The sequence below is a fragment of the Taudactylus pleione genome, unplaced genomic scaffold (assembly GCF_031769625.1).
Source record: "Taudactylus pleione unplaced genomic scaffold, aTauple2 ptg000313l, whole genome shotgun sequence".
NCBI classification, from domain to species: domain Eukaryota; kingdom Metazoa; phylum Chordata; class Amphibia; order Anura; family Myobatrachidae; genus Taudactylus; species Taudactylus pleione.
The window spans coordinates 4,261,075-4,271,781 of NW_028284714.1; the positions used below are offsets into that span (position 1 = coordinate 4,261,075).

A 10,707-nucleotide genomic window follows, 5' to 3' on the forward strand; every position below is an offset into this window, starting at 1 on the left:
AAAAAATTATTTTCTGTGTTTGTGAATTGTGTGCGCAGTAGCCGCACGTGCATCAACAAAGTAGTGCCAAGCGTGCGCCTGTGTCATAAGTAAAGGGCCGGCTGGCTTGACCGTTAAATTGTGCTGTAACCCCCAAAGTACACTCCAGTCCAAACCAAAAAAAAATTATTTTCTGTGTTTGTGAATTGTGTGCGCAGTAGCCGCACGTGCATCAACAAAGTAGTGCCAAGAGTGCGCCTGTGTCATAAGTAAAGGGCCGGCTGGCTTGACCGTTAAAGGGTGCTGTAACCCACAAAGTACACTCCAGTCCGAACCAAAAAAAAAATTATTTTCTGTGTTTAGCCGCACGTATATATCAAATCGATATAACATAAATGGAGGACCAAACTTTCTCCGATAAAAATAAAATAGAGAAAGATCAAGAACCACTTCCTCCTAGTGCTGAAGCTGCTGCCACTAGTCATGACATAGACGATAACATGCCATCAACGTCGTCTGCCAAGGCCGATGCCCAATGTCATAGTAGAGGGCACATACAATCCCAAATGGCAAAGTTCAGGAAAATGACCTTGAAAAAGACATTTAAATCAGCTGAAGAGAAACGTAAACTTGCCAATATGCCATTTACGACACGGAGTGGCAAGGAACGGCTAAGGTCGATCCCTAGTATGTTCATGACTAGTGGTTCAGCTTCACATGACGATGGACGCACTCCTCCCACTAAAAAAATCAAAAGAGTTAAGCTGGCAAAAGCACAGCGAAGAACTGTGCTTTCTAAGAAGATATCACAAATCCCCAAAGAGAGTCCAAGTGTGGTGGTGGTTGCGATGCCTGACCTTCCCAGCACTGGACGGGAAGAGGTGGCTCTTTCCACCATTTGCACGCCCCCTGCAAGTGCTGAAAGGAGCACCCACAGTCCACTTGCTGATATGCAAATTGAAGATGTCACTGTTGAAGTACAACAGGATGAGGATACTGGTGTAGCTGGCGCTGAGGAGGAAGTTGGCGAGGAGGATTCTGATGGTGATGTGGTTTGTTTAAATCAGGCTCCGGGGGAGACAGTTGTTGTCCGTGGGATGAAAAAGCCCATCACGGTCATGCCTGGGCAGAAGACCAAACATTCCACCTCTTTGGTCTGGCAATATTTCTATCCAAATCCGGACAACAACTGTCTTGCCATATGTACCATATGTAAAGGTGAAATAAGTAGGGGTAGGGACGTCAACCACCTAGGAACATCCTCCCTTATACGGCACCTGCAGCGCGTTCATAAAAAGTTACTGTCAAGTTCAGAAACTTTGGCTCAGACCGTAAGCAGTCCAGGGACACCTAAATCCCGTTGTCCTGTTGTATCCAAGCGCCTGCAAACCACACCGTCAACTCCCTCCTCGTCAATTTCCTCCTTAGTCAGGATCGGAAGTAGTCCTGCAGGCCATATCACTGGCATGACTGACTCTCCTATCCGGGATTCCTCCGGAGGATCCTGCATTGCTACGCCTACTGCTGCCGCTGCTGCTGTTGCTGCTGCTGCTGGGAGTCGTTCATCATCCCAGAGAGGAAGTAGGAACACCACTACTTTTACTAAACAATTGACCCTTCAACAGTCCTTAGCGAGGAGGATGAAGTACGACAGCAGTCATCCTGAAGCAAAACGTATAACTGAGGCCTTGACTGCTATGTTGGTGTTAGACGTGCGTCCGGTATCCGCCATTAGTGCAGTGGGATTTAGACAATTGATGGAGGTAGTGTGTCCCCGGTTCCAAATCCCGTCTAGATTCCACTTCACTAGGCAGGCGATACCGAGACTGTACAGAAACGTCAGAAAAAGTGTCCTCAGTGTCCTGAAAAATGCCGTTGTACACAATGTCCACTTAACCACGGACATGTGGACAAGTGGAACAGGGCAGACTAAGGACTATATGACTGTGACAGCCCACTGGGTAGATGTATCACCTTACGCAGCAACAGCAGCAGCGTCACCAGTAGCAGCATCTCAGAAACGCCAGCTCGTTACAAGGCAGGCTACGCTGTGTATCACCGGTTTCAGTAAGAGGCACACCGCCGACAACCTCTTAGAGAAACTGAGGGAAATCATCGCCCAGTGGCTTACCCCACTTAGACTCTCCTGGGGATTTGTGATATCTGACAACGCCACCAATATTGTGCGGGCATTACATCTGGGCAAATTCCAGCACGTCCCATGTTTTGCTCACACAATAAACTTGGTGGTGCAGAATTTTCTGAAAAGCGACAGGGGCGTGCAGGAGACGCTTTGGGTGGCCCGAAAAATTTCTGGCCACTTTCGCCATTCAGCGACTGCGTGCCGAAGACTGGAGCGCCAGCAAACACTCTTGAACCTGCCCCGCCATCACCTGAAGCAAGAGGTTGTGACGCGGTGGAACTCAACCCTCTATATGCTTCAGAGGATGGAGGAGCAGCAAAAGGCCATACAAGCCTATACATCCACCTATGACATAGGCAAAGGAGGGGGTATGCACCTGACTCAAGCGCAGTGGAGAATGATTTCCGTGTTGTGCAAGGTTCTTCAGCCCTTCGAACTTGCCACACGTGAAGTCAGTTCAGACACTGCCAGCTTGAGTCAGGTCATTCCCCTCATCAGGCTTTTGCAGAAGCAGCTGGAGAAAGTGAAGGAGGAGCTAAGACGGAGCGATTCCGCTCGGCATGTGGGACTTGTGGATGAAGCCCTTCATTCGCTTTGCCAGGATTCCAGGGTGGTCAATCTGTTGAAATCAGACCACTACATTTTGGCCACCGTGCTCGATCCTAGGTTTAAAGCCTATGTGGTGTCTCTCTTTCCGGCCGACACAAGCCTGCAGAGGTGCAAAGACCTGCTGGTGAACACACTGTCAGCTGAAGCGGAACGTGACACGTCAACGGCTCCTTCTTCATTTTCTCCCGCAACTGGGGCTGCCAGGAAAAAACTTAGGTATCCTAAGCAACCCGCTGGCGGTGATGCAGGGCAGGCAGGACCAAGTTTGGACATCTGGTCCGGACTGAAGGACCTGGCAACAATTTCTGACATGTCTACTGTCACTGCATATGATACTGTCACCATTGACAGAATGGTGGAGGATTACATCGGTGACAGCATCCAAGTAGGCATGTCAGACAGTCCATACCTGTACTGGCAGGAAAAAGAGGCAATTTGGAGGCCCCTGTACAAACTGGCTCTATTTTACCTGAGTTGCCCCCCCTCCAGTGTGTACTCCGAAAGAGTGTTTAGTGCAGCCGGGAACCTTGTCAGCGAAAGGCGTAGGAGGTTGCTTCCACAGAATGTGGAGAAGATGATGTTCATCAAAATGAATTATCAGCTCTTCCAGGGAGACCAGCCTCCAGAAGGTACAGAGGGACCTGTGGTGGTGGATTCAAGTGGGGACGAGTTAATACTTTGTGAGGATGAGGATGTACACACTGAAGAGGGTGAGGAATCGGTGGATGAGGAGGATGAGGATGACATCTTGCCTCCGTAGAGCCAGTTTGTGCAGGGACACATTAATTGCCAGCTTGTTTTGTGGGGGCCCAAACGAACCAATCATTTCAGCCACAGTTGTGTGGCAGACCCTGGCGCTGAAATGATTGATTTGTTAAAGTGTGCATGTCCTGTTTATACAACATAAGGGTGGGTGGGAGGGCCCAAGGACAATTCCATCTTGCACCTCTTTTTTTCTTTGCATTATGTACAGTTTGGGGCCTAGTTTTTCTAACTGCCATCCTGCCTGCCACTGCAGTGTCACTCCTAGATGGGTCACGTGTTTGTGCCGCCCACTCGTGTCGCTTAGCATAGTCATCCAGCTACCTCGGTGCAACCTTTTGGACATAAAAACACTATTGTGAGGTGTGAGGTGTTCAGAATAGACTGGAAATGAGTGGAAATTAAGGTTATTGAGGTTAATAATAGCATAGGAGCAGAAAAACCTACAAATTCTGTGATTTTAGCTGTTTTTATGCTTTTTTTCAAAAAAATACAGATCCAAAACACAAAACCCAGAACCCAAAACACGGAAGGGTGGTTTTGGCAAAACCAATCCAGATCCAAAACACGAAGAAAGATCCAGATCCAAAACCAAAACACAAAACACGAAAAGTGGCCGATGCACACCCCTAGTCTTATATAAGTACAAAAAAAAGACACTAACAGTGTGTTTACTGACATTGTTTCCGTAATTTCAAATCACACCTAAAATGATAATAAAAATATCCTTACATATCTAAGGACCAATGATTTCTTTCTATTTCTGAACACTAGAGAACCAACTTGTGTTTAGTTACGTCTTTAATCGTGCGCGCCATTTTATTGGAGCCCTATGCACTATACTACCGGGCTAGGGTTTGTTAGTCTTTTGTACAGCATTAAGGACACATTTTTAGATCAGTGTTAAAACATTGTCTCCCCTATGTCCTCAGCCGTGTGCATGAATTATCGTGCCGCACTACCGCCAGACTGAAGGGATGTTGTAAAGTATGTCTTCTCTCACAGGAAAGGATTTTAATTCCGTGTAAATAGTTCACTGGGACGTATGGAAAATGGCAACGCTCTTTTTCCGGCACTTCCAATAGAAGGGTCGCCACTTCTGTCTGTTTTAGGGACTGAGGAGGACTTTCATGTTCCAGGTCGGTGACAGTGGCTTCCGGTTCTGTCAGCATGGCTTCACAGGGTAAGCACCGAGACACTTGTGAAGAGGGGTCTAAGGTATATGGTGAGGTTAGAGGAGGAAACCTGCATGAAGCTGGGAGTTGAAGTAGTGATAGGGGATGTACAGATGTGAAATGGAGGAAACACTATCTGTGAATGAGAGCCTAGTAATTGCACGTGGGCCATTGCCTCTACATAGTGCCCCAGGGTGTAGGATTAGGGGAGAATGAGTTGTAACCCTGCAAATCCTGTTTCCAGCTCTAACCCATCTCTGTAAAGCAGGGCAGCAGCTATATGTATCCTGTAGATCTAGTGACGTGTCAGTGTTTATTTCAGTATGTTGCAGATTACGTAAAGTGGTATAAAAGTGTCAGAATTACATGTGTCTAATATGATTTTATATAGCTTTGACATATCTTTGTACATATTTATCTTCTGAATTTGGTAAAAGAGTAATACAAATGCACCTTTATAAAATATTCTAAGCTGTATAAAAGTTTTTTAAAACCTTTGATTCACCAACCTCTGTCTTGGTTTCTGTCTTCATTCAAAAGATATTGCCAACACCCTTTTTTTTTTTTTTTTTTTTTTTTTTCAAACTTGACTTATATTTGGACTTTTCTCATTCACTAATTGCTACTTTATAGAGATGACCTCAGCTTCCAATGTTTTCCTACCATCAATGTTTTTCTTTCGATGGTAGTGTTTTAACAATTCGATGGTGACTTTACGATGGTAGCTGCCATTGAATAGTGAGGAAGTGATGGCCATCCGATATTCAAATACAGCTGAATTTATCTGTTTAACAGTGGGTACAACCATGGGGTGCTATTGCGCATATGCAAACGGATTTTTTGCACATGCACTGATCATATTAATATTTTTTTTATTGTATTCTTTTGATGCGATGGTTAGTTACCATTGCATCGAAAGTTTTGATGGCGGAAGCCCAGCCATAATGTATGCCTTGACCACAGATGGCGTTGCTGAATTACTGGATCTTATAGTCCACTAAACACTAACTATCCTTCGGGGGTGAAAAAAGAAAATGCAAGTGCACACTCTCTAAGCGCTAAGAATACCAGTAGTAAAAATAATTTTGATAAATTCTACAATTCACATGGAGTATAGGTAGGCTTGCCATATCATCCCTTTAATTCGGAACACGTGAATTATACAGGTTCTGTGGCTGATTGAAACCAGGTGAAATGGAGACTTGAAGTCAGTCAGCCACAGAATCTGTGTAATTTCATGTGTGTCCCGAATTAAAGGGATGATATGAAAAGCCTAAAGCTGGCCACACACTAGACCAACTTACATCCAACCAACTAGTTGAGTGGTTGGAATGAAAACCTGGTAAGGGATGAAAGCAAATGACAATCAGCAATTTGCTCCCAAACGCCAGAAAATGGACAAAAATTGTCGTTTGAACAAATTGTTTTGATTAAACATTTAACAAACTTGTCTGATGACCATTTTCATCAGTTTTTTTGGCATTTAGGAGCAAATTGCTGATCATCTTACTCCTATACGTCACCAGATTCATTCCAACCAATCAACTAGATGGCTGGTTGGATGAAAGTTGGTCTAGTGTGTGGCCAGCTTAAGTATAAGTGAGGTTCTTTAGTACATGTTTGGTCAAAAATGTTTGCCTATACACCACGTCAAGATGAACCCCATCAGAGGGACCCCTAATCCTAATACATTATATAAATGTATCTAGAATTTACCTATAATAGTGCCCATTCTGTAGACAACAATGTAGGATCCTGTGCTGATTAAAATCACCTAAGGGCAGATGGGAGGGGTGCTAATACCAAGCTGAAGGAGAGAGTCTCAACTTTCAAGTGTACATTATATACACAAATATAACACCCTCCAACATGACCCGTTCCATCAGGTACAAAGTGTTCTGCTCCTGGACTTCCTGCCTAATGTATGATTGCAGTCACCTGTGGTGAAACACATTTCTCATCAATTACCTAGATCAACACAGGTGACTGCAATCATACATTAGGTGGGAAGTCCAGGGACAGAGCATTTTGTACCTAATGGAATGGGTCATGTTGGAGGGTAGGTTATAAGGGGCGAGGCTTAGACTGCACACACTAATTTTAAAAATTGGGATAGAAGAGAACCAATCACCTCCTAACTGCCAATTTACAAACACAGTCTGTAAAATGACAGTTAGGAGCTGTTTGGTTGGTACTTAATCTTTCTCCATTTTATCACTCCCCCAAGGCTTAGTACATTTCCCCCATTGAATAAGAGGTGTAACCATACTGAGACTAGTAGTACCATACAGAAAAAAAAGAAAATGCAGATGCACATGGTTGATAAACTCTTAACATAGAGTGTAAAAGTGAGGTTCATTTGGCCAAAAATGTTTGCCCATCCACCACATCAAGGTGAAGCCCATCAGATGGGTCAGTAATGCTAACACATTATATCAATTGATCTAGGACTTACCTAGAGTTCCTGCTAGTCTGTTTCAGCAGGGCGCCACACACTGCCCGATTTTAAAGGCGCAAAATGTGTCCTGCCGTTTTAGCGGCTCCCCGCTAAAATAGCCTGCCCTGTGCTTTCCTTACCCGCGGGACGCACTGTCCTGCGGGTGGTAAAAGTTGTGATCACCAATCTCCCTAGAGTGAATAGATGTTGTGCGAATGATTTCTTTTCTCCATGAGCAAAGAGTTTGGAGGAAGCCGCTGGGCACGTACCCAAGAGTGTCTCTGGACGGCCACACCTTTTGGTGCGCGCTATAACTCCCTGCCCACACCCTCAGTGCTTTGCCCACGGTCTAGCGGAAACACTACTTGCCTATAATAGTGCCCATTCTAATATGTATTATTTTTTTTTTCCAGTTATTTATACATTCTGCAACGCTGTACAGAGAATATTTAGTCATTCACATCAGTCCCTGCCCCAGTGGAGCTTGCAATCTATGTTCCCTACCCCACACACTAGGGTTAATTTGTTTTTGGAAGCCAATTAACTTGCCAGTATATTTTTGGATTGTGGGAGGAAACCCATGCTAGCACGGGGAGAATATACAAACTTCAGTTAGGGCCATGGTGGGAATTGAACCCAAGACCTCAGGGCTGTGGACGGCAATGTAGGAACCTGTGTTGATTAAAATCGGGATGTAGTCAGCATCCTGACAGGATGCCGACGGTCACAATACCAACAGCGGTATCCCGAATGTCAGAATACCAACAGATTGCGGAGGTAAGGGTTAGGCTGCAGGAGTGGTGGGTTAGGGTACAGGTTATAGTACTTATGGAAATCTGCCAGGATTCTGACAGTCGGGATGACGCTGTCTGTATTCTGTTGGTCCGCATCCTGACATCGGGTTCCCGTACCCAACCCTTTAAATCATCTAAGGCAGAGGTTCCCAAAGGCAGTCCTCAATGCACCCCCAAAAGCACATGTTTTAGAGATATCCATGGTTGAGTACAGGTGTTAAATCAAATTACTGAGGTAGTAATTAAGTCACCTGTGCTCAACCATAAATATATATAAACCTGAACTGTTGGGGAGCCTTGAGGGCCGCGTTTGGGAACCTCTGACCTAAGGGCAGATGGGAGAGGTGCTAATACCAAGCAGAACGAGTCTCAACCTTCAAGTATACGATATATACACAATATAGAGAAAACGGAGGGGGAGGGGGTGGTCTTGGATAGCACACCCTAATTTTAAACATTAATATTCTTGCAATATTGCTGGACCAATATACAATATGTAGCGCTTAACACATGAATGAAGCTCCCAATAGGTTGCAAGCTTTCGAGCAGGGCCATCTAATCTCTGACTGTCTTTTAATACAGTCTTGATTTATTGATGGCTTCCCAATTGTAAAGCGCAATGGAATATGCTGGCACTGTAGACATATATGCTAATCACTCTTGCATACTTTATATCCCTGTACTTCCTACCAGGTGATGATACATGGTCTCCCCCATCTGAGTCAGATATGAAAATTTTGAGAGCACGACGAGAACGTCAGGACAAGATTAGCCGATTGATGGGAGATTACCTTTTGAAGGGATACAAAATGCTTGGAGACAGCTGTGATACATGTGGTGTAAGTGAATGCAAAGTGAAGAAAATACAATCCTTTTGCTGCAATGCATTAAACTGACGTGATTTGTTTCCCCCCCACACCACTTATAGACAATATTACTACAGGACCGACACAAACAATTTCTCTGTGTTTCTTGCCAAGATCTTGATTCTGATACTGAGAAGGATAACCCAGGTAAAGAAACATCATCATGTTGACCATGTTATCTACTTTTTAAATTGTCTGTTCTCTGCCTACCCAGTTTATTACTCACATTTTATGGGATTGCATCAGGGAGTGGTGTATTAGGTCGATATTCAGAATATTGACTTGTCAAATGTGAATGTCGACAGTGTGATTTGCAATGTCTTCATTTAAGCCCAAAATCTGGCTGTCGAATTTATGACTGCACACAATTGCCTAATCTCAAAGATGGGGGATTTTGTCATTACAGTTCAGGGCTGGTCAAGTGTTTTGTTGATTTGGTCTTAGTGCATGTTAGTAGACAATGCTCTGGAAAATAAACAGGGCTTACACTAGAATCTGTAGATACAATTTCCTTTCATCCCGTAACAATTCTTTCTATACCTAAATTGTATGTCATTGTTTGGATTTACTATCTCTGACATTTAATTTATCTATGTTTCAGCTTCATGGATATTGCTTCTTACAATTACGCTGGCTAATTTTTTTGCATTTAATTTGTTTTTCAGCCCTCAATGCTCAGGCTGCTCTGTCTCAGGTGCGAGAGCATCAGCTTCCTTTGCAGGACAACCATGCCCGGGATCTCCCAACTGCTGCAATTCCCAGAACAAACTTTGATCCTGTCCCTGAGAATCCTGTTAATACCACCCCTAATGTTCCTGAGCCGATTCTTTCTGCAGAGACTGCACTTCTGGAGAAGATTAGCTGGGCTTCCCATCAACTCAAAGATAACAGTTCTGTGGAATATAGCTCCCAGTTATGTGCACTTATTGGCACATGTGCTGAGAGCTTGCGCTCTCTTAAAGATCTTCACCACTGAGTGCTAAGGCAGTGTAACTATTTATACCCTTATTACACCAAATTTCTGGGTCACTGAACACTGGTTTCAAGCAGTGTTTCACAGCGGCTAGAAACCCGTTTGCACCGCAGGCTGGACTTGGGTTATTGCCGGGGCTCCTTTGCCGGTACTTGCAGATAACATCATCTCCAAGCACCGATGAGCCGGCAGTTCCTATGCTGTAAACGGGACCCAAGTCGGATGACCCAGATCACCCGTTTACACTGCCCCTTAACCCAGGTCCAACCCTGTACGCTACCTGGGTTGGATTGCTAGGTCACTGGACCCAGGTTATTGTTTATTGTTCAGAGACCTCTTGACACTGCAATAACCTGGGTTATTTGGCCATTGTAAAAGGGGTATAACTGAAAACATCAGGACTAATTCAGTACCTTACCCACCAACCTCTAGCCTCTTTTGTCCAGTTTTCATTGTCATACTCTTTGGTCTTTGTGTCATTTGATGCTTGCAACAGTTTTGATTATATGTGCTGTCACACAACCATATATTTTGCCTCATTTTTAAGTTTTATTATTTCCTCTTGGTAAATGATGAACTTTGAATTGTTAGAAATAACCTCTTCAGTTGTCACAACCTTTTGTGATACAAGGACATGTGTAAGGAAATATGAATAATTTCTGTATGTGATGCTAACCACAATAAAAACTTGAACATATATTAGTTATGCTAAGTATCACTTATTGAGCAAATGCAGTCCCTATAATGTTAATGATTCCATACAACGGGGATGTAGTCTCCTCAACACTTAGTGAGTAGCAGGTTGTATCTATGCAAAAACTTCCTTCTGCTTTAATATTCAATGCTGGTACCCCAAAAATTGAGTATAACGGGGAAATCACTTTATTAATTGCAAGTTATATATACAGACTTCCAACACTTTGAGGAACGTGTTCACATACAATCCAAGTATTATTGAAGCTCCCTTAG

At 44.0% G+C, this 10,707-nt stretch overlaps 1 protein-coding gene across 1 annotated transcript; it reads left to right on the top strand.

Moving 5' to 3' along the window:
* Window positions 1-4,413: 4,413 nt before the first annotated feature.
* On the top strand, window positions 4,414-10,435 carry ZNRD2 (zinc ribbon domain containing 2). Its single transcript, XM_088442504.1, has 4 exons — window positions 4,414-4,676; window positions 8,593-8,738; window positions 8,828-8,912; window positions 9,431-10,435. Exons 1-4 carry the CDS (start codon window positions 4,664-4,666, stop codon window positions 9,739-9,741), a joined length of 555 nt encoding a protein of 184 aa, XP_088298630.1. The 5' UTR covers window positions 4,414-4,663; the 3' UTR covers window positions 9,742-10,435.
* Window positions 10,436-10,707: the final 272 nt, after the last annotated feature.